Raw genomic sequence first — 25126 nt, 5'->3', positions numbered from 1 at the left:
TCTATAATCCAGTGGGACAGCCTCTGTTTAGACAGACCTCTACCTCTATTTGGATTAGCGAAGCAGACAAACAGCTGGCCACATAAACGCACATTCTGAGTGCGCTCAATGTAGGTGCGTAGCACACGCACTGGACAAAGAGAATGCATCCTCTTCTGCTTCTCAGATGCAAAAGGAGGGGAGCAAAAGCTCAGCAACTCAAACTAAGAGCTATAAGATGCAGGCATGATCTTGGGAAAATAGGTAGCATTTGAACGCAATACGACCTTGTGGCCATCAGGAGAGAACTGTGTGCAGGAGGGATGCACAGACAGCGCATGAAGGTCACCCACTCGCCTTGCCGAAGCCAAAGCGAGAAGTAATGCAGTCTTATATGAAAGAAATTTAATATCCACAGACTCAATGGGTTCAAACAAAGGGCCTCCAGCACCAAAGATAAGTCCCAAGCAGGGACAGAGGGGCTTGAGCACCCGCCCCTTTCCTGATGGGTGCCCAAAGTGCCCTTTTGTTGAGGCAACTTTTTAAAAAAAAATATATATATTTTTTTTTTTATGTGTGTGTGCGTGCGTGCGGAGTCCTGTCTGTGCCCCTCAACAATAATATTTAACTATTAATCACAGTTTTGCTAAATAAAAGGATCTGGCTTGCATCAGTCACATGATCACATTTAACCAATGATCGCCCTTGACGGCAGAACGCGCTGGTTACGAGCCGGGAACGAGCTCACAAAGAGCACGTGCATTTTTAGCGGTCCGGAGCTGTAGGAGAAACACAAGTTAACTCAGAGACACAGACTGATGCGACAAAACCAGTAAGTAGGTGTACAGCGTAAACTGTAGTGTATAGCACCCAGGAGTATTAGCTTATTACGTACACGTTGGTAAGCTGTCTTGTGGCAACTGACGAACTGAAACAAACGAGCATGCTGTGTGTGCAACAGCGCGACAAACATTACCTGTCCTTTTATTAACTGCACAAGTAGTGCTGGTCATAGCTGCTGGCTAACTGGGTAAGGCTGTCATGGGTCTGTAGCTCTGTCCACCGTTTTAGGGAACATATTTAGTTTTAAAGTATTTAGAAACATATTTAGTTTTAAAGTAATTTTCCGGGCTTTTCCTGCCATTCTGGAGGGATTATATTTCACTAAAAAACGATCTAATATGCATGTCCACATAATAATTATTATAATTATAATATATTAAAAAACACAAGCTGTATTTTAAAGAACATACATTAAGAAGCAGATTATATTAGATTTCTATTTTAAATAAGACAAAATTTGGAATTTACAGCAGTAAAATTATTGTATCTCTACAGTTTAAAAATGTAATAAGCTTTCTCCCTGCACAGAGTGGATAGTGAAACAAATGGAATCATCATAAATACATTATTTCATATTTATTACTTCCCCCTCCTCATTGCTTTATTATTTTAGCTCTAGTAATAAATAATAATGTAAGGATTCTGGATCAGCACCATGATGCCCATAGTATATACAGTATTCTGAAGAAGGTCTAAAATGTCACTGTGTGTGCGTGCATGTGTGTGTTTTATTTAGATGGATTTTTAAAAAAAATATTACTCATGATATAACATTGTCCAGACATGCCTGGTAAGGACATGAGGAGGAAACAGCAGGAGCTGTGTGAGGCTACTAAAGGCAGTGCTATAACATTTTTCTGTCATAATTATATTATAGATTAAGTGCAAGAGTTGTTAGGTGTGGATAATTAGATTATAGTTTATTGCAATAGCAAGTTGTGCCTTGTTCTCACATAGCAAGTGGAGAGTGATATATGAAATGATGGAAGGAAGAAGAGAAGCAAAGAGTGATTCACAGGCAGAGCCTAAATTATTTCTCACAGTTTTTTGTCGCCTTATGGTTCCAAGCGCTGTCACCAATCTTTGCATTTTGTTATTATCTCATGACACTTGTTTAATCAGCTACCATCTCTCCTATGGACTTTTTAATGTCTACAGTCTCAGATCAACACAGCCCTGCCCTTCCCATATTAGATTCTTGATGAATGTGTGTTGTTGTTATTCAGCCTGGTTTAATGTGCCCCTTTTTAACTTTGAGCACCCGCCCCTTTAAACCTCTCTGCACGGCCCTGGCCTGGTTGCTATAGTGACTGAATGGTTTTTCTAAATTGAAGTAGTAGGAGTACAAAAAACGTACAGAAGATGGAATAGTAATAGTAAAGATTTGAATAACAATACACTAAATATTGATGAGGCAGCTGTGATTGAGCAGCAATGTCCATCCAACTATTTTCACAGTTGTTGTGGTCGTGATAATTTTGTAAGGCCACATCGAAAAGGCTCAGATGATGAGAAAGTTCTACAAGTTGTGCTTTCATCGCTTGTGTCCAGATTACACACTGCACTGCAGTGCTGCTCTGTCTTTTCACTTTCATTTCTGTGTTTGCATGTGCACAGTGTGGGAGGCTGTGGTGACACCCTCACGACGGCCGACAGGATTTCGAACAGGTTTGATTTTCTTGCGACCAAACAATTGATGATCGGGAGCTGGTTGTGAGGTGTTAATAGTTTCTCGTTACTAGAGCTGGGCGATATAAGATTTTTTCATATCACGATATGTTTTTTTCATTTCAGGCGATAACGATATCTATCACGATATAAGCCAAATAACTATATTTGTAAGATTTAAATGTGCCGTTGCTCACAAGTAAAATGTGAAATAATCAGTAGCTTGTTTTTATTTAAATATTTATTTCCCATAATAAGTTCAACAGGGTAGATGTACTTAAGGAACATGAGACTTTTTCAGATAAATAAAGGCAAATAATGCAAACTACACAAAAGGCAGCCGCTAAAGCGTTTAAGTTTCAAAATAGAACAAACGAAACAGACTACTAAATTGTCAATTCCACTTAGAAATAAAATATTAATTCTAAAAATAAATCTTAGTTTGTTTTACAGAAGAACAGACAAAACTGACTAACTTTTGTCAATATCAAATAAACTGAGAACTAAAAGGAAATTCTCAATCTCTCCTTGTTGTATAGCTTAGCTTTTCAAACAGTTTTAACAGTTACTTTAGTCTGACAATAGCCGAATGACGAATTAGCGCTTCCAGTCAGAGACTGAGGCTACGTCCACACGTACACGGGTATTTTTGAAAACGGAGATTTTCCGTTTTTCGTTTTAAAAAATAATCCCGTCCACACATAAAGGCAGAAATGAAGGAAAACGCTGCTATGAACATGCCAAAGCAGCAGGTGGAGCTAGATTCCTAACCGTGCAGAAATGTTGGCCAATCAGAAGTCTAGAAGCCTCGGTGGGAAAAAGTAAACAAAGCTGGGGCATAGAAGCAGAACCGAGTCGTATGTGTGGAGGGACAGTAACTGTGTGTATATGTAAGCATTTAAACACTGCAGAGAGTAGAATTAACAGCATCAGAATTGTAGAAATTCATTTCACCGAAACAATAACGTGGCGCACAGTGTGACGTCAAAAAATGCGCACACCTTTGACGCTGCGTTTTCTCCGTTTTTCTAGTCCACACGTAAATCCAAAAACAGACTTTTCAAAAATATCCACCCTGGCCGGAGTTTTTAAAAATCTTCGTTTTCAGTGACCAAAAACACCGTTTACGTGTGGACGAAAGGTGCAAACACATAGAAAAATCTGCGTTTTCAAAAATACCCGGGTACGTGTGGACGTAGCACATGCACCAGTTTATTGTATTTCCAGACTTGCTTTCGGCACAATTTACAGTGCACGCTACTCTGTTTTTTGTCAGACTTGAAATAGCCGAAATACCTTCACACTACGGAACTTCTATGGCTCTTCCGTTCGACAATCACTTCTCATTGGAACCATCATCTGTTTTCTCTTCGGTAACCTTCGGTCACGCTCGGTTGATTTTTCTAGTCGGCACACTCATTTCCTCCATTACCCGGGCGGTACGGTGGCTGGCTGCTTCCCAAACAAATACACATGTTGGCTGTACGTAACAAGTCACGTGACGTGACGCTGCGGCTGTGATTGGTTCGGCTCTGCACTACTTAATTTGGATTGGCTGTTCTTTTTGGCTGTTCTTTTTTTTTGTTGTTTTTTTTTTAAGAGGACAAGAGCGGCGAGGTCTATCACAATAGTTTAATTTTTCTATCGAGAAAAAGTTATATCGCGATACATATCGTTATCGTTCTATCACCCAGCTCTACTCGTTACCCCATGTATACTACACGATAAATGCACGACACATGATGAAGGCGAAACTTGGGCCGATCACCACCAGAGGCAGAGCCAGACATTTGAAACACCCGGGGCTTAGCCCTAAAGGGTAGCATGCATGTGGGGGGGTTTTTTGTTTGTTTTTTGTTTTTTTTTTGTGGGGGGGGGGGGGGGGGGGTGCTTTTAATTAAGCAGCAAGGCAGAACTAAATCAGGGCTGTATCAAGACACGAGGACTAAACCCCAATTCAACCAGACCCAGAACTGATCCGGAATTTAAACAGGACTACAACAGTTCAAAATCAGGACTGCTTAGGACTTAACCAAGACAGAACCAGAATCAAAACTAGATTATAGTAGCACTGAAAATCATCATAGACCTGCACTACACTTATTTTTTTATTTCTACCAAAGTACAGATTCAGAAAAGTTTATATAATTATTTAGCCTTGTTGTGCAAACAAGCCTGCATAACTTAATAAATATATAACTTGAAAAATAACAAACCTAAAAAGAAACACTAGGTACAAGATACATGAGTACCTATGATACGGTGATACTTTTGGTAAACAACCATTTGACTAACGTGTGTCTCACCTGCTCTTGTTCCATCTCTGTTCTGTCCTCATTCTCCTCTCTATCCCTCTCTGTTCCTCTCTCTCCCTCTTTGTGCTGACAATCATCAAATATACAGTTGAAACCATAAAGTGTATGTAAATATCTGGTTTAAACTGTGAATATACTGCTGTGTATTGAAATACCTCTTGTTTTGCATAGAAATATACTGAATAACATACAAAGCATAATATATAAAATACTACCAGAGTTTTTTCTTTGAAAGAAGCCCCTTATGTCCATTCTTGTATATCAGTACATTACTGAAATCGATTTATTTAGCCGTGGACTGTAACAACTGAAAATATGAAATAAACACACATGTAAGCTAAGACTCTCTAAAGAAACAGCATTGTTGTTGTTCGGCTTTTCATTTCGCCATTTGTTGATTCACTTGAAGAGCGAGTAATGTAATATGGGTCAGTGATCAGTTTGATATCAATCTTTTGTGATACACCGTCATATTTACATTATTTGTACAGTACAAATGATTTGCTTTGGTACCTGGTCAAACTTCAGTTCTCCTCTCTGTCTGCCTGGCTCCGTTTCTCCAACAGCTCACTGGCAGGCAGCAGCTGCCCCGCCCCGCTTAGTGCCTGAGCTCGGATCATACCAATATTAGGGGGGATTTACGCACAGTTGTAAATTCCCACAGGGTGCACTATGTGCTTCGAATATTGTGTGTAGTTTTTTGTTTTATACAGTTGTCAGCCAGGCATCTAACTATGAAAAAATTACACTCCAAAAGACCCCGGACTTTTGAAAAAACAACCCGGGCTTAAGCCCAGTAAGCCACCCCCCCCCCCCCCCCCGCTCCGCCACTGATCACCACAACTGAAAAATCGGCTCAAAATTGGCCAAAAATCGCACAGTGTATGCCCAGCATTATACACACTTCCTTTATGCAGTATCATTAGAAGGCATAGCATACATTTTCACTGCTATGCAGATGATACTCAACTTTATCTATCAATGAAGTCAGATTACACACACTAATTAGTTCAACTACAGCAATTTGTGCAATTGTAACACTGATGAAGCACCAATGAGTTAATACACACAAGGTATTAGGCTCAATATTGGGCTATTATTAATTAACTTGATCAGAAGCCTTAGGAACGGCTTCTGGAGCCTATGGTCAATAATGAGTAAATATATACAACACAATACGCTTGTGCAGGTACCATGCATGTACGTTTTACACCTTTTTCTGCTGATAAAGACTTGTTCACTACTGCAGGAAAGTAACCAAATAACAAAAAGTTTCCTGTTTTTTTTTTTTTAAAACAATTGTATTACTATTGGCTATATAAATTTGTTTTGGTTGTTTGTTTTTTTAATACAATGGGTCCACAGAAAAGGGCCATCTTCTGTGATTTCATAGAACTTTGTTAAATACAACTTCCGCCTGTAATTTTACACATTTATTCATTACAATTCAAGTTCAAACAGTTGTGCTGACATTTCTTTCATTCACTACAGCAGCATTTTTATATCATGTGGGCAGACTGTGATGTACTGTTGGAACCACACTCATTTTTCTATTAACTGGGATTAAATGTAGATAAACAGCTTTACACTAACAGAAATGGGAGTTTCACCAGTCTGACCAACTCGTGATCAGTGTTGTGGTAAGACTAATTATTTCCTTTGTTCTGCGATTTACAAGACATGGGAGAATAATTCAATTTTAAAAAATTAATTGTGATTGCCTAGAGTCAAAATTAGCTTTCCACCAGTGACAACTTAAGAGGGTCATCTAAGAAGGTGCAGCAACTAGTTGGCTAACTTAATTTACTTTTTGACTAACAATTGCCTACGCTTTTTTATTTGTTGTTTGTTATTTTTGTTTATTTAGTAAAAAGAGAAGAATTTTATAAAAGACATGACCTAAGTGAATCAGCGAGATTAAAGTTAGCAGCTGGAGGATTTTATTACTTTTGGCCAGAGCATCCAACTGTCCCTGCTAATGATTGCTACCAGTAACTTCATATATAACACTAAAGACATAAAAGTCTATAAACACATGTTCATGAATTCATGATTCATGAACACGTGACCTAAAGCTAAACCACCTGTATGTGTATTTTATTATTCATATGCTTTCTTACCTTCATCATGAGTACCACGGTGTTGAGAGCAATCATGATCATGATGGAGTACTCAAACGGAGCTGATACCACAAACTTCCACATCCTGTACTGGAAGGACTGTGTGTTCTCAGGCATGTAACGTGTTAGTGGTTTGGCGTTTATGGCAAAGTCAATACATGCCCTCTGCAACAAAATAAAAATACATATCTGCTTTACTGTTTTTATCATTTGAATGGAACTTCAGTACTCTGTTTTGTATGGATAAAAGCCTGACTTTGCTAGAAATAATTAAATATTTTATTTAGGCACAAACACCACATTTTTTTCATTTTGTAACTTTGGGTAACAGTTTATTTAGGTCCCAGATGCTAAAACTGGATCATTGTTAAGTAAAATTAACCAAGAACAGGTATATATTACAAATAATGTATTACAAAAATATGCATATTTAGTCACAGAAGCCAGATAAGGAGAAAATACTGAACCAACAAATACATAGTGGTCAGTGGCCATACCCTTAATAATGTTTACCAAATGTTACCAAGACAATTTGACCAATCAACGCATGGACCTCTTAAGATTTTGAAAGTGTCTTATGGCTCTTAGCAGCAGATTATATTTAAGACCTTGGTCATTCCATCTGAAATCATCAAAATTTTAGAACATTTCTGTTAAACCATTTCCAATTTGCCTTAAAAATGTCTCAGCTTAGTTATTAGCTTTACAAAATCAAATATAGGACAGCACAGTGGTCTTCATGGGCTCCATTTTCCTCTTACAGTCCAAAGACAGGCAGTTAGTGGAGTTAGGTTAACTGGGGATAAATTGCCCATGTGAGTGAAAATGGTTGTCTGTTTCTCTATCTACGTCCACACTAGCCCATATAGATTTGAAAACAGCGTTTTTGTCTGAAAACGCTCCGCACCCACACTAGCGTTGTCAGTTGTTTTCACAGAGTTGCGCTTCCACATTGAAAATGCTTACGTTCCAGTACTGCGCATGCGACCTGCCTCATTTCTGTCTGCCGTTTATTTACTTTCTGGCTCTTTGAAACGTCCCGGCAAAATGTTGAGGAAAACCACAGAGTTTTTAAAATGGATTAACAATGAGGTGAAGTTGTTGCTGCGAGTAACACAAAAGTACAAAGTTGCAAAAGCAAGTGAAAATTAAAGAATTTGAAGAAAAGCTATCTGGAGCATGTACAGACTGATATTAATCTTTAAGAGGGCTGTCAAAATTGAGAGCAAACAAAACAACTGCTGTATAATGCCCTCAGTTGTCTTTGTTTAATTGGTCACATAGCTGCATCATATGACTGACATGCGTCACTGTTTAGAAAGTCTCCATTTTCGCTGTCCACACTGTGACGCGAAAGCACCGTTTTCAAATGTATGCGTTTTCGAGAGCGTTTTGAAAATGCTGTGTTTTCCATGAGCGAAAACACTGTCTAAGTGTGGATGGAAGGTCAAAACAGAGAGAAAACCATGCGTTTTCAAACGAAAATCCTAACTTTTGTGCGGCTGTCTTCACCACTTAAAGACATGTTCCCACTAGGGATGGGTACTGGTGTCACCGGTTCTGACATAAACGGTAGCAACCAGACCGAAAAGCAGCGCACATTTTGGTGCTTTTTTTTCTTGAGCTGTGATACACTTCTAGCCAATCATTTTACGTTTCCGAGGATAGTAGGCGGGCCCAGGTACGTTCTTTTAGAGCAGAGCTACAGATTAAAAATGCCCAAGGCGAAGCTGTCAAAAGTCTGGCTGTACTTCACAGCAAAATATGCAAACTCAGCAGCCTGCAATAAGTGCTTTAAGCTGATACTGTGATACTGTCAAAGGAGGTAACACCTCAAATCTGATGAAACACCTGGCAATGCATAGCGTTTTTTTTAAAAGCCGAGAAATGCGCCGTATTTGATAGCTTGCTGCGAGACCTCACACCGTGCACATCTACTGCGGGTGGGTTGCCTGTTATCGGAGCCGAAGTTAGCAACATCCCCCAAAAACCCGAAGAGGAGAGTCCTGGCCCCTAGCCCTGCCAGTGTAGCAGAAATGATGACGGATGATGATGGCAGCAGCAGCCGTTCTTCTCTGTGTGAGTAGCTTAATGTTGTTCGTGTGTAATTTACGTTGAGTAGGCTAACCACGTTATTAAATTAATGCATGTAAGGTGAGCTAGCAAACGATACTCCCTTCACCCTGGACAAAAAGGCTAAAATGACCAAAGAATAAGAGAAAAACAGCTAAACATGAGAGGTTTTTGGACAAAGTTTGTGTTTTTTCCATTGTTTAAGCGCTGCTTCCAGTCAAGAGTGATGCCATATATGCCCCATAGCTGCAGAAAAGGCTAACATTGTTATATTTTTACAAAAAAACAGCTGAACATGAGAGGTTTTTGGACCAATGTTGTGTTCTCCATTCTTTAAGCACCGGTTCGAGCACTGTTTAAGCACCGGCACCTTATTTAAATATGAAATATTTTTAAAAATATTTCATATTTAAATAAGGTTAGTAGCCAGAAGTTTATTATTTAGGTCAGTCAACCAACACAAGCCAAATTTATACATATATTAATCATTCTAGATATAACACAGAAAGTTATTTTTTCAATATAGCTATGTTGTTCATTTACAAGTCCATCCTTCTGTGCCTGTCTCCTGTTTCCTGTTTTACTTTGATAGTCTTATGTCCTATGTTAGTGTATTAAGTTTTGCTTCCTCCCCATCTTGTTACATTGGATCTTTCCCAGCTGTATTCCTCCTGTGTTTCTACTTTTCTCGTTACTCCCTTGTGTATTTAGCCCTGTGTTTTTCTCTGCCTGTGTTTTTCTCTGTCCGTTGTCGCGTTGGTATCGTCATTTAACTGTGTGTCTCTCCTGTGGTCTTTCCTGAGTGGTCCTAGGTAACTCCCCGCCCCAGTTTCTTGTTTTTCTAGCTCCCTAGTTTTAGTTTCCTGTTTAGGTTATGTTTTGTGTTTTCTTTGCATGGATGTTCACAGCAAATAAAGCTGCCTCTTTGAGTTATCCCTGTGTGTGTTGAAACCTGCATTTGGGTCCACATTCTGCCTGCCACAGCACAATGCATGACAATGGCATGATCAGGAGTGAGATAAGATGCTGTCCCTAACTCCTAAACAGAATCCCTAACGCCCTGATCTCGTGACCCAACTTTAACCCTAATTCCACAACTGGCAAGAGGGGATCAGTATGCTGATTGTATTTGTAATACATCTTTGTATATTTTAACCTTAATCTGAATTATCAGACTCCTCCGTGGCAGTAGGTGTGAAAATGGTAGGTGGATAGAGTAGGTTTTAAAAATGAAAAATATGCATATATTTAAGAACATTGTTTTCTCACTTATAACAGATGTACCATCTGTAAACTCCAAAATGTTGTTCTCTGCGGGTTAGACTATCTACTGATATTTTTTACTTTTTTAGTATAGTAGTGAGATTTGTTTTCCGGTTAGGCTGGGGATACATTTTCCTGAAAAAAACAAAACAAAAACAATACAAAAAAACCACGCATGGGGGTCCCCCAGTCTTTTTTTTTTAAATTTATATGCTCCACTGCTTATTGACTGGTACACACGAGCAAGACCGTATAACCCCCATATTCCCATCCCTAACTATCTGTCACATTGGGCACTCTGTCCTATGCCTTGTTATTTGATTATGTTTGACACACAGCACTTTGGTCACCAGCTGTTGTTTTTAAATATGTTATAGAAATAAACTTGACACATTTTTTAAATTTATTTTTAAATGATATTAGATAACATCCAGAAGTTATCATTAGTTCTCCTTCACAACGTGTAGTTTTATTATTTATGTGTTATCACACATGGGGATTTTACGGGATTGCTTGATTTTTTTTTTATATTTTAAATGTTCAGACAGTTTTTGATGCCTCTATCACAAATACTGATTCATTTTGATGGAAATAAAGATCAGTGAAAATTTCAACCTTTTTAATAGTTTTTGAGATGATCATGTTCTAACATTGTCTTTTGTTTAAAAAACAGCAACAACAACAAAAAAAAGCATGAAAGTGGGTGGAAGCCTTTTTTTTTTAAAAAAAATGCATAAAAAATTGAGGCTAAAATGATCAATACATACCCAAACTTTGGTTAGTTTGGTTTTTGTGCTGATTTCAGATGGCAAGACCCAAGTCTTCAAAACAAAAAAATCACTTAAATAACAAAAATATCTTCTGAATTATAGCATTACCACTCAGAGAAACTTGGTATTACATGCGGTGTTCCCCAAGGGTCAGTGTTGGGACCAAAACTTTTCAATGTATACATAAATGATATTTTTGATGTTTCTCAAGTACTTAAACTCATACTGTTCGCAGATGACACCAACATATTTTTCAGTAGCGATGATTACACTGATCTTGTAATGACCGTAAACAGGGAGCTAAAATTAATTTAAAAAATGGATGGATATAAATAAATTATCATTAAATATAAATAAAGCTAAAGCAATGATTTCGGTAATTTAAAATATAATATTGAATTACCAATTATCATTGAAGGTGTACCCATTGATAATGTGAGTGAAAACAAATTTATGGGAGTCATAATTGATAACAAAATTTCATGGAAACCACACGTCAGAGACATAAAACCCAAAATTTCCAGAAGCCTCGCAGTTTTGAACAAAGTGAAACCATACCTTGATAAAGATGCACTTCGTACTCTGTACTGTACCCTGGTTCTTCCATATCTTACATATTGTGTGGAAGTGTGGGGAAACACATATAAAAATACAACTAATCCATTAGTCACAGTACAGAAACGAGCACTGCGTATTATTCACAAGGCTGGTTATCTAGATCATACTCACAAACTCTTTCTTCAGGCAAAGTTACTTAAATTCCAGGATCTGGTTAATTACAATACATCTATAATCTTATACAAAGCCTTTAATAAACTTCTACCTACAAATTTACAAATTATATTTGAAATTCGAGAAAGGGTTTATAATGTGAGAGGCTTCAGGGAATTCAAACTACCCAGAAATTGAACAACCCGTAAAGGTTTTTGTGTGTCTCTATGTGGTGTGAATATCTGGAACAGTCTGAGTTTACTACTGAAACAATGCAAAAATATTCATAGATTTAAATTCCTCTACAAACAGTTGGTCTGGTCACAGTATACTCAATGATGGTTTTAGTGTGCTCTGTAATGTCTGTTCTCTTACCATTGCTGGTATGATTCCAAAAAAAAAAAAAGTGTGTGTATGTATGTACATATATGTACATGTGTGTGTAGATTTAATAAATGTATGTATGTATATTTGTCACTATGTAATTATTATTGCCTGTTACCTGTGGTAACGCAATTTATAATTATTATATATTCTGTATTTAGTTATGATGGTTCTGATTGTTGTTTGCGAGCTGCCGTTGAGATGCTTGCATGTGCCCGGGGCTGTTGATGGTTTGTTTGGTTGTAACGATGGGCGTAGCTGTGGGAAGCTTATTGTTTTTTGTTGATGAGTGAGTATAGGGGTGGGATTTAATAAGTTTTCTTCGTCCCACTCCTTTTCAGGTAATTTTTGTTTTTTGTTTTGTGCACTTTATGTTCAATATATGTATTTTGTTGTGCCTGAAATGAACAAATAAATGAATGAATGAACATATTGTAATACTAAATACTTCTGAGCTCTTTACCTCATTTTTTTCTAGGCTGCACTCAGACAAGGCCTTGTCTCCTTGTTCCTGGAAGGTGATGATGATTAGAGCAACAAAGATGTTGACAAAGAAGAAGGGGAAAACGACAAAGTAGACCACGTAGAAGATTGACATTTCTATCCGATAGCCTGGACTGGGACCCTGGTCTTCAAAGGTGGCATCCACGGAGTGCTTCAGAACACTGCAGCAAGGAAGGTACAGGAACATATCCATGCAATCACTTTAAGCTAAGCATTATAAACTATATAACTCAGGCTAGGAAACGTTGCTGTGTGTGTTTCCCAAGAGAACAAAGTGAAACAATTCTTTAGTTAAAGCAAAGTAAAATTAGCTATTAGCTAGAGCAGACTGCAGGATAGTGGGGATTGTTGTGTGTCTTCCCCCTCTCCTCACTTTCACTATCCAATAAAGGCAAATTGCAAAAAACTAAAAAACAAACAAAAAGAAAACAAAAGGTTACGAGAAATAAGCTGTATATACAGTGGGTAAAACAAATACTGAACACGTCACCAGTCTTCTGTATATATATTTCTAAAGTTGCTGTTGACATGAGATGTTGACATGAATTACTACCAGAAGTTGGTAACAACCCATCCAGTTCACACATGCAAAGAAATCAGGCACTGATATCCCTAAATTAAGTTACCGTAATTGTCGGGCTATAAGCCGCTACTTTTTGCACAAGTTGTACGCATTGGCTTCAAATCCTTAAGGTTCTTTTTCTTTTCCATAGATGAGATTGGATTCAGGTTAGGTAATTGACTGCAGGATTCTATCAGTTTTATTTTCTTTCTCTGAAACCAGTTGAGAGTTTCTTTGAGTGTGTGTTTGGGATCATTGCCTTCCTGAAACATCCACCCTCATTTCATCCCCGTCATCCTGTTAGATGGCAGCAGATTTTTTTTATTAACAATGTCTTGATACACTGATACATTTTTCCATTGATCCTTCCTTCAATTAAAATAAGTGGTGCCAGTGCATTATGATGAAAAACAGGCCTCACACCATGATGTTCCTTCTTCTAAACTTCACTCTTGGGGTTGTATGTTTGAGGTGATAAGCTTTCCCTTTTAACCTCAAAATATGGTGTGTATTATGGCATCAAAAGAGTTCAATTTTGTTCTTATCTGACCAGAATATATGCTCCCAGTTTTTCACAGGCTTTTCTAAATGTTGCTCAACTAAGTTTAATTGTGTTTCAACATGCGTTTTCTTTAGCAATGTAGTGATGCTTGGTGAGCATGCATACAGGCCTTGGCAGTTGAGGGCATTTTTTTTCTTTTAAAACAATTATACTTGCTGATTTCAGGTCATTCTTTAGCTCTCCACTAGTGGTCCATGGTTCTTGGACAACTTTTCTGATATTTTTTTTTCACTCCTCTTTTTGAAATCTTGCAGGGAACACCTGGTTGTGGCCAGTGTTGGGGAGTAACGGAATTAATGTACTGCCGTTACGTATTTAAAATACAAAATATGAGTAACTGTATTCCATTAGTTACCGTTTAAAAAGGTGGTACTTAGAATACAGTTACTGAAATAAAGTGATTACACGGCGGTATTTTTCTGTTTCATATGTTCGGCTATGCCCTCTCTATTTTTGGTTTCCACACCCCAAACAAAACACGCATTAAGAGGCCTGTGTCTCAATCTCGCAGCCCATGTCACCTCTACTTGCGGCCCACATAATGATGTGAAGAAATATTTTTAAAAATTATTCACAAAAATGATTTAATATGAAGGCAATAGGCAGAGTGTTACAGGCACAGCCATAAAGAATGTAGCTTCATGGACAGTGTAGTCCCTTCTGCAGGGAGAATGGACTGCCGTACCCGTTATGTGTCTGTGAGCGAGGGAGGGAGCTGTCACCGAGCAGAAACGGGAGCTGGAAGCATGCAAATATAATAATAACCACTGCAGCCAAAAAGAGTGCCTGACGAGCCCAGTTATAAGTAAGCTATTAAGACTCGGCTGTACACTTTTTTCGTGTTTTCCTCCGAAAAAAATAAGTTCCATTGGAGCAGCCTTTCAACGCCTCTCTCTGTCTCTCGCTAGCAAAGTTGACCGAGACATAAAGTAAAGCTAGTTTTCGGCTATGAGACCGACGCGGAACCCGACATATTAGCCAGAGGTCCCTTTACTACGGTTCGGAGCCGCGGACCTGTTTTATATACGCGTGCAGAGGTAGAAAGAGTACTAAAATATTTTACTCAAGTAAAAGTACCATTACTTTGCTGAAATTTTACTCAAGTACAAGTAAAATTACCTGTCTAAAAATGTACTCAAGTAAAAGTAAAAAGTAGCTCATTTAAAATGTACTCAGAGTAAAAGTTACATAGTTACTTTTCTGTCAGCAGGAGGACAGCCGCTTCTGAGTAGTGCAAAAAAAGACAGTGGGATATAAATCTCAAAGTAGTTCTTTTTTTAGTGAAAAGAAAAACTTTACAAATTAAAGTGCCGTGGCAGTTAAACTGCAAGTCTATACATGAAAATGGATAATGGTCACCAAACCAATCAACCAAACTGTCAGGTATCACAGTGTTTTCAATACAAAACCATATCATTCTTTCACATGAGAATGTGTTCTAAACTGTCAAATAAGAGAACAAGTACTGAACTGAACGGCAGCTGCTTTAAAAATGTTTTTTTAATTTTTTAAACTTGGCACCTGCCCTACTGTACCTCTAGATTAAAGTTCCTTTGTATCCATCCTAGAGTGTTACTCTCTGAACTTCCTGTTAATTTTGAGGAGCAGTTGATTTTCAAAGTTAGTAGAGTTCATCCTTGCTCACTTTGCAGTGAACAGTAGTCCAGCACAGCTAAAGAGATGCTCGAAGGCAGCTGAGGCAGGCAGGCCAGTGTTAAGTTTGAGAGAAAGTTTTTTGACGTCCCTAATAAGACATCAATGCATTACATAGCTACCGCTGGTAAAATATACCAATATACCTCGTGTTTTTTTTATTGGACAGTAACAGGCTAGTTAACGGGAGGTTGCAAGTGCTAATTTACAAGTAACAGAAGTCAGCTGTCTTTGACTAATCTAAGGTAAGTGAGCACTCTGTTATTCTTTTGCCTGCAGTGTGAACATATGTGGGTTAAGTAAGAAAGTAGCCGCTTCTGTCTTTAATTTAACTATTTTTTAAAATAAATAATTATTATTAACAAACAGGAAAAACGTAGGTAAACACATTTTCTTTTGGCAATTTACCAACCCAGTAAAAAAAATGTAAGTTGCGTGGACAACAACGTGCCCGATTACAGCAAGTTGCTGTACCAACCAACGTTATCTGTGTTCTTCACAGATGTCTTAACTTAATGTGATTAATTTGAACACAGCCTTTTTGCTACCATAATGGTACGAGTTGTATTTAACTTACCTCTACATGCTTGCGCAGGTTTGATGTGGAATTTTTAAAAGCTGCTAACTCGGTCTCTCTGGGCAAACACAGCTTACACTGCATAATAAAGCTGTTGCCTTTCTTGCACTTGAAGCCGAAATGGTCCCTTAAATACGGCCAGGGGTTCACATCCGTTTCTTCGAGTTCAGGGTCAGAAGAATTCGACGGGGCTTCTTTTTTCACTAGATCCGTGACACCGACGTCAGACTCCATCTTTAATGTGACCTTAGTGCCAAGTTGTTCTACTACCCATCATTCCCTGCAGTATTTCCGAAGCGCAATGTTTTTTTGCTTTGTTTTTTTAATTTACTCAGTAACGGGTGTGATTGAAAACGTAGCGAACTACAATACTTTAAAAAAAATACGCTTAAGTAAAAGTAAAATTACAGCCTTGAAAAATGACTTTAAAAAGTACAAATACACAAAAAAACTACTCAATTACAGTAACGCAAGTAAATGTAATTCGCTACTTTCCACCTCTGATTGTTACTGACATCTTTTGAGAATTTCATGTCAATAGCACATTTCGAAATATATATAATATAAAATTAGTGGCATGTTCAATACTTATTTTACCCACTGTAATGGACTTTGAGAAGAAGTCCTGGCCAAGTGTTATATATCGTTTTACAGAAAATTACTCACAGAACTATCTATGAAATAAAAAGCACTGGAGTTCTTTAAATTTGTTGAAGACATTTCATCTCTCATCTGTGAAACTTCTGAAACTTTCATTTCCACCATTCATTAAAAAAGGGTAGAGAGTTCCAGGTATTTAAACACTAGTGAGAGTTATCCCTTAAAGAGGGTTGTTGACCCACTATTGATCAGACGGCTCATCACATGAGCCAAGGTGTGAAAAAGGGTGTGGGTCATTATTAGCAGAGATTTCAGGTAAACCATTGTGAGACGTTGCCTCACCCTATCATGTGACCTATTGAGATCACCTGATAGAAGATGTGAGTGGGCATTAAGGCACCTGGGAAGGGTTCTCAAAACTGGCAGACAGTTGGTGTTGAAAGACTGTGATGTAACAGTGTTATAACACTGGGAAATGTATAAAAAAATTATTTCTAGGAAAATATTTACAAAAGTTAATCCTGGTTTGTAAAGTCTTATTGACTTGCTATATTATTTTAGCATATTACTTATGTAAGCATTCCCCTTAAGTGTCAGGTCACTAATTATTGGTCCATCTGTGCTCACGCTAATCAACTCTTCACTGGCGTCTGGTATAGTTCTGGTTTATTTTAAAAGTGCTGCTATTCTCCCACTTAAAAAAAACAAAACCTCAGCTAGACCCATCTCTTTGGAGCAGCTACAGACCTATCTCTAAATTACCCTTAATTGCTAAGCTTCTAGAAAAGGTTGTGGCTAAGCAACTTATACCAACTCTGGACAAACATAGCATTTGCGATAAGTTTCAATCCGGCTTTCGCAGAGCTCACTCCACAGAAACAGCCCTTCTTAGGGTCTCAAGTGACATTTTGATGAATAATGATGCAGGAAAATGCTCGGTCCCACTTATGTTGGACCTCACATCGGCTTTTGACACTGTTGACCACCACATCCTCCTCGAAAGGCTTAAATATTGGGTTGGTGTATCGGATACTGCCTTGGAGTGGTTCTCCTCATATCTACATAACCGATCTTTTTCTGTGGTGGTCTCTGATTTTAGGTTATCCTCTGCCTCCCTTACTTATGGTGTCCCTCAGGGTTCGGTTTTGGGGCCTTTATTGTTCTTAATATATCTTCTCCCGCTCCAGCATATAATGGGCTCTTTTGAGGACATTTCTTATCACTGTTATGCTGATGATATTCAGTTGTACATCTCTTTTAAGCCCCAGGATTTATCTAACCTTCAGCTTTTAAATCACTGCTTAGATTCCATCAAACGTTGGATGGCTGTAAATTTCCTCCAACTCAACGAGGGGAAAACTAATATGTGCTCTGGACAGATTTGTATCCCAGATAATGAAAGCCCTTGGTCCTCTTTCTGTGTACCGTATTTTCACGACCATAAGGCGCACTTAAAAGTCTTAGATTTTCTTCAAAAAGTGCGGCGCGCCCTATAGCGCGGTGCGCCCTATGTGTTGTAAGGAGGACGTAGTAGAGAACACCATGAGAACGTTAAAGGGTGAAGTGTGGGCGTTGATCGTATATACCGGGACAATCGCACATACCTGTATAAAAGAACAGGTATGTGCATTATGCAGGACATCGTTGTTTTAACAACCCTGAAAATGGCAAAGAGACACGCTTACGAAGCACAGTTTAAACTGAAGGCCATCAGCTACGCGGAGGAACATGGAAATCGAGCAGCGGCGAGAGAATTTAAGATTAACGAATTGATGGTTCGCAAATGGAGGAAGCTGGAAAACAAGCTCCGGCAGGTCAAGAAAACGCAGCTGAGTTTCCGCGGACATAAGGCGAGGTGGCCCGAGTTGGAGGAAAGACTCGAGCGGTGGATCATCGAGCAAAGAGCGAGCGGGAGAAGCGTTTCGACGGTCACCATTCAGCTAAAAGCAGTTTCACTAGCTGAAGAGATGAACATTGAACATTTCCAAGGAGGTCCGTCTTGGTGCTTTCGTTTTATGAAACGGTGCCATTTTTCCATCCGGACCAGGACTACGGTAGCGCAGCAACTTCCAGCGGATTATAAGGAAAAGCTGGCCATCTTCCGCTCCTACTGCAGCAAACACATCGGCGACAAAAACATCCAACCCAGCCACATCACAAACATGGACGAGGTCCCGCTCACTTTTGACATCCCGGTGAGTCACACTGTGGAGAAGAAGGGGACCAGCACGGTAGCGATATGCACAACGGGGTATGAAAAGTCTTCTTTTACTGTTGTGCTTGGCTGCCATGCTAATGGACAGAAACTGCCGCCTATGGTGATTTTTAAGCGAAAGACTTTGCCTAAAGAGAAGTTTCCAGCAGAAATCATCATTAAGGCAAATGAAAAGGGGTGGATGGATGAGGAAATGATGAAAGACTGGCTGAGGGAGGTGTATGAAAGGAGACCAGGTGGTTTTTTCCACGCAGTTTCACTAAGAGTGGAAGGCAGCGCCGGGCGAGTTACGCCACAATTTGCCAATGGATTGTAGATGCTTGGGCTAACATGTCTGCTGGCACTGTTGTTCGAGCTTTCGCAAAAGCCGGCATCGTTTCCGAGGAGCCGCACGGCACAGAAAGTGACTCTGACAGTGAAGACAGTGAACCTGGCATGTTTGATGGAGATTTAGCGCAGCTGTTCAATTCAGACACAGAGGATGAGGACTTCGATGGGTTTGATTGATGATAAAAATGTGAGTACCAAACTTTGTTTTGCTCCTGCTTTATTTTTAAATACGCACACTTGTATGCTTGTGTGTTGTTGATGATGACTATTATTGGTAATAAAAATGTGAGTACCAAACTCAGTTTTGCTCCTGCTTTATTTTTAAATATGCACACTTGTATGCTTGTGTGTTGTTGATGATGACGATTACCGGCAATAGAAATGTGAGTAAGGTACCGAATTCAGGTTTGCTCCCGCTTTATTTTTAAATACGCATACGGTACTTGTATGCGCCCTATGGTCCAGTGCGCCTTATGTGTGTGTTAAATACAGTAAGGGCACACATAACTGAGACTGCGCCTTTTAGCACAGTGCGCCTTATGGTCGTGAAAATACGGTATGTTAAATCCTCTATCAGGAATTTAGGTGTCACTTTTGACTCGACTCTCACATTGGATGGGCATGTGAAATCTCTGGTTTGGTCTTGTTTTTATCATTTAAGAAATGTGTTAAGCCCTATTTTATCTCACTCGAAACTGGAGATAGCTATACATGCATTTATTTCCTCACTATAGAGATTGAAAATGTGACGTCATTTCCGGGGTAAAACCGCAAAGGATTGTAGGTACGAGTGGCAAGCGGTACTAGCGCATGCAGGCTTTCACATGAAAACAGTCACACAGCAATAAAAAGAAACACAAAGAATGGCAAGAAGCTGTTGTATTATTAACTGCAATAGCCAGTCGCAAGACAGCCACGGGAAGCTGACGGGTAAAGAGATTTTTTATCAGATTACGTCATGAAAGAGAAACTGTTCAAGCCATGTTTCCAATGTAACAAAGAGCAGACAGATGGCCTGGATTGCAGCTATTCGAAGACCAAATATAACATTCCAGAACACTCCAGCTCACATTTAAGTCTGCTCCAAGCATTTCCACAGAGTCTTCTGTTGTAGTTATTACGTAATTTATCATAACATAATTGTTGATGTAGGTTACAATTAAGCCTTATATTGATTTGAATTGAATTGGTTTCGCTATGCTGCTTTGTTCACTGTGGCTTTGCCTGCTAATATTTGTAGTGTTTTGTAGGAAAACCAGCCTAAATGCTGGAATGCGATCCAGACTGGGAACCCTCTATCAACCTGGGTCATACTAAGTTTAAAGCTGCTACCACAGCGAGATTTGATTGGTTAAGAGAGAGAGAGCGATATCAAAACAGCCACAAAAAGTCCCGTATATACAGTATGTGTCCAAGGGTTGTATTGAAGCAATCAAGTGATGAATAACTGTTTTCCAGTATGTTATTTTGCAATGTTTTTTGGTGTTTTTTGCATTATTGATTTGCTAATAAAGCATAATGGAATACAATTTTGCCTCTTTCTTGTAAGATTCTATAATAGAATGAAACAATATCGCCAGTTATAAATAAAGACAATAAATTGAATGAATTACGAAACACTTATTTTATTTCTATTAGATCTGAAAATGTTGTGTAATACTACAACCTAAAAAGACAAATAGATTGCGTTGGCCTGTACATGAGATAAAGGAAAGAAAATTAACAACAGCTGTGAAATGGAATAGTCCAAATCACCAAAGTAAACTGGACCTGGGCTTGTTGCAGGGATCTGAAGTTGCTAAACATTTTGTGAGTGTATGCATTCACACTTAGGACCATCTAATAATGAATATGTGCGTGATAAAAGTTGGGCAGCACGCTAACGTCCTTACTCCACTCTGTATGCACGTATGGGTTTAACCCTTTCACTCCTTTGATTTTTCCTCGTACTTTTTTTTTTTGCATTTTCGTCAAGTCTGTCTTTGTACGGACCTGCCGTGTTCTCCGTCATTTTGTACATAACTGTTTTTGGGGCAAATAAAATGCAAGTAGGGATTAAAACCGCAGAATTAATGATTACTGGTGCTGGAAATGCTAGCGCTTGATGCAGTGTTTTGATTTTGCTGCCACTCGTACTCACAATGCAATGCGCGAAAGTCACGTGGTCTGTCAATCTCTATTGTAACTCTTTGTTTATGTGTCTAAGCAAAGGTTTTCTGGATCGTCTGCAGGTTGTGCAAAACACTGCAGCTAGGCTGTTGACAAAACCTCCAAGTATTCACATGTGACACCATTGCTATTTCAGCTACACTGGCTTCCTGTTGACTTTAGAGTACATTTTAAGATCCTAGTCTTGACATTTAGAGCCTTAGACTGGCACCACCCTACATCGCCGATCTGCTACAGCCCTATGTCCCTAGCAGGTCCCTGAGGTCATCTGATCAGGGCTTACTTGCTATAAAACAGACTAAGATGAGAACAAAGGGTGACAGAGCTTTTGCCACTGTGGCCCCGAGACTGTGGAACTCTCCTTCATACATTAAGAACCATGGACTCGGTAGTTGTTTTTAAAAAACAACTCAAAACTCACCTTTTTAAAACTGTTTTTGGTTAAATTTCTGCCTGTTTTATATTGTCTGGTTTACCCTTTGATTATTTGTTATCTTAAGTGCAGCACTTTGTGATTCTGTCTAGAAAGGTGCTATACAAATAAGATATATTTTTTATTTATTTATTATTTAAACGTCAGATATTTTAAATTTAGCTGTTTTTTGTTTGGTTCATCTCATTTTGAGTTAGGCACCATTTTGCAGCTTCTTATATTCTCTATATTATTTTACAAGTAGCTTGAAACAAAAGAGGAAGCCCATTCATGGTATGCATAAACTATTTTATTTACAAGAGGTGAAAACAGGTCAGTATATCAGTGGTGACATATAATTTGATGAGTAGCAGGAGTAGGAGGAGGGAACTGATCAATAATTTCTACTCTGGCTTTTACCAGTCGTATCTGCCCCTGTCCAACCATCTCACTCAAGTCACTGTGGCCTAAGCACACTCACATTTTGGCAAGGTTCACTATAAGTTCACTTCTACACCACAGTTTTTTTTACAGGACAGGATGGTCCTCTTACAATACACAACACAGGGGTCGGTGCATTGGTGGTTCTTGGTGTCCGGGGCTGGGCGCTCAGGTATGTACCAGCTCACTCCCGGTGGCTACTTGGCGGGGCCTGGCGCCTGTTGCTCGGTCAGGCCTCTTCCGTGGCGCGGGGGGCCCTCGGGCCTCCGGCCTCTGGGCCTGCGGCTCGGTCCACTCTGGCAGGCCGGTGCAGGCCCCTCTAGCTTCTGCTCGGTGGCTACTGGGTGACCCCTCGTCTGGGGATCCTCAGCCCTTCCCATGAGGGTGGCACGGATGCCCCTCCAGTGGTCCTCCTTGAGCTCTCGCACTCTGGGGCCTCTGGATGTCTGGGGCCTGGATCTCCTCCGTGCCTGCTTCATGCCCTGGGGGATGGGGCTATGGCTCCCTACACCCTCTTGTGGACCATTACATGGGGAAACCATTTGAATACAAGCGCGCTGATCCACACTGGTGTGCACATGGATGCTCACTGTTCGTAGACTTAAATCACACCTTTCTTGGCTGCTACTTCAAAGCACATTGTGCGCTGTCTGTCCTGCGTACTGCACAACAATATTCAATATTTAGTATTTACTGCTGTTTACACTTAGCTAGATTAATGCAATGGTGTTGTGTTTAGTATGTTGCTTTGTTTTGTTTTTTTTGCTTGTTTTCTATTCTTTTTCTCTCAACAGGTGATCCAGGAGATTTTTATTTTTATTTTTTTCCCCTTTCTCACTGTCCCTCTCCCCTTCTGTTTTTCTTTTCCTTCCTCTTTCTTTCTCCCTTTCCTATCCCTCACTCATGTCTGTCCCGTCTGTAACAATTGAAAATAAAATAAAATAAATAATAAAAACAAAGGTCGATCAAATGGACCAATACGGCAATGCCCTGATCATCCATTTGGCAAAATAAATCCATTGGGTATCCTTGTTGGTCTTCAGACAACAATTCTGACGGCTAAAGAACCAAATGGGACAGGCAAAAAACAAAAAAACAAAAACAAATAACCACCTCCCACCGTAAAGGTGCGAGGTGCTTGTGTTGCATTGGTTACCCCCCTTGGTTACAAAAGACAAGGCACTATGTGTGTGTGTGTGTGTGCACGTGTGTGTGTGTGTCATGGGGGTGCGTTTGTGTGACCTCCTGCTCACAACTGTTTTTAACAACATCCTTGGTCATAAAGAGGGTAATCTCCCCCACACCGAATATATGGCTCAATTCCTGTATTGGTTCACCATGCACAACACAAGTCTGTGACCTGCCACAGAGAAGGCTCTGTCGCCACAAGAATGAAGTAGTCCGTGGAATTGACAACATGAGTTTTGAACTGGACCTCATGGTTTTCTCTAGAGCAAAAATAATTAGGAGCTCAGACAGGTAAGAAGGGGCTTGGCTGGTAAGTGCCTTAAAAACAAAAAAGTAAGAGTTTAAATTGGATCCTGTAAGGAACAGTGACCCAGTGTAAAGAGGCTGGGGTTATATGCTCCTTCCATTTAGTGCCAGTTAGTTCTGAAATTTCAAGTTATTTTCTCGAAATTTTGAGATAAGTAACACGGAATTTTGAGTTAGTGCTGCCAATCGGTAATCTACGTGGTAATCTACGTGAATGATGTCATTTCCTTGTTACCCGGAAGCTGAAGCCCTCAGCTACAAATGACATGGCTAAGCTACCAGTATTACAGTAGCTTAGCTACTGTAATACTAATGCACAAATTGCTGAGTATTTTCAGTGTGGCTTCAGAAATGCTGAAATCCTTGTGTTATTAGCCGAATCACATGGCATTACTATCGGCAAACATACTCTCGAAAGCACCAATTTGTTGCGATCCGGTTTTGAGTGGGCATTCCTCTGTGCCATATCCTTCCAGGTAACAACAAAATGACATCGTTCATGTAGATTGCTAATTGGCAGAGCTAACTCGAATTTTTTAACTACTTTTCTCAAAAATTTGAATTACGGCCCTGGTCATAATGTCTCTTGGTGGCTGTTTCTTGTTCTGTCTGTGTCTTTAAGTCCCTGCAGGTCCCTGATTGGATAAGCTGACGGCTGCTGATTGGTCCCCTGATCATGGTTGCTTTAAAAATCCCTCACCAGCAGTTGTTCGGGGCAGCAACTGACAGCAGCATAGACCTGACCCTGGCCTCCAAACTTTGTGATATTTGTGACTCTCGTGACTTACTGAGCTTTGTACATAGTATGTACAATAGTTTTCACTTGTAAATAGCACATTGTAAATAGCACTGAAACAGAAGGGGTGAGCTGCCTTATTATTTTCCTTGTACTATTTTCTCCTGTTTATTTCAGTTAGGGAGTTAGGTGTAGCGTTTGTCTTTTGTTTGGTTTTTGTTTCACATAGGGTTTTAGATAGCACCTCCTCACCTGACTTAGCTTGTTTTGTTTGTTATTTTGGCCTTTGTTCACCCCGGAGCTTCATTTTCAGTGTAGAAAAATAAAGCACCGTTCACTAAGAAATTGTGTTTTCTGTGTATGGTTTTGGGGCCCAGGGCGGGTTCACTTCCTTTTTTAACTCTTATGTTACGTTCCTGTACCCCTAGACTGGGACGTAACAATGTGTCTGTGAAGGTTCTCAGTCATCCAGGTCATCGTAGTCAAAGGAGCTTGCAAAGAAAAGCGTCTGGACTTCTTTAAGTTGCTTGAAGACGTTTCACCTCTCATCCGAGAAGCTTCTTCAGTTCTAAGGTCAAATGGTGAAGAGTCCCAGATATAAACCTAGTGGGAGTATCCCCCCCACAGAGGGACAAAAGGACCCCCTGGGACGTAACAATGAAATCCTTGTGTTATTAGCCGAATCCCATGGCATTACTATCGGCAAACATACTCTAGAAAGTGCCAATTTGTTGCAATCCGGTTT

At 39.5% G+C, this 25126-nt stretch overlaps 1 protein-coding gene across 1 annotated transcript in view; it reads right to left on the bottom strand.

Moving 5' to 3' along the window:
* Positions 1 to 25126, bottom strand: part of LOC309719252 (voltage-dependent N-type calcium channel subunit alpha-1B-like) — a 327817-nt gene that overhangs the window by 102682 nt on the left and 200009 nt on the right. The window contains exons 30-31 of the mRNA XM_082555244.1: positions 12590 to 12791; positions 6926 to 7090 (exon numbers count right to left, since the gene is read on the bottom strand). Coding sequence (XP_082411370.1) covers positions 6926 to 7090; positions 12590 to 12791 — 367 coding nt within the window. The remainder of the gene's footprint in view (positions 1 to 6925; positions 7091 to 12589; positions 12792 to 25126) is intronic.

The sequence above is a fragment of the Aulonocara stuartgranti genome (assembly GCF_965226115.1).
Source record: "Aulonocara stuartgranti genome assembly, chromosome: 12".
NCBI classification, from domain to species: domain Eukaryota; kingdom Metazoa; phylum Chordata; class Actinopteri; order Cichliformes; family Cichlidae; genus Aulonocara; species Aulonocara stuartgranti.
Note: the sequence above shows the minus strand (reverse complement) of the source record. Positions and strands in the feature narration are given on the sequence as shown.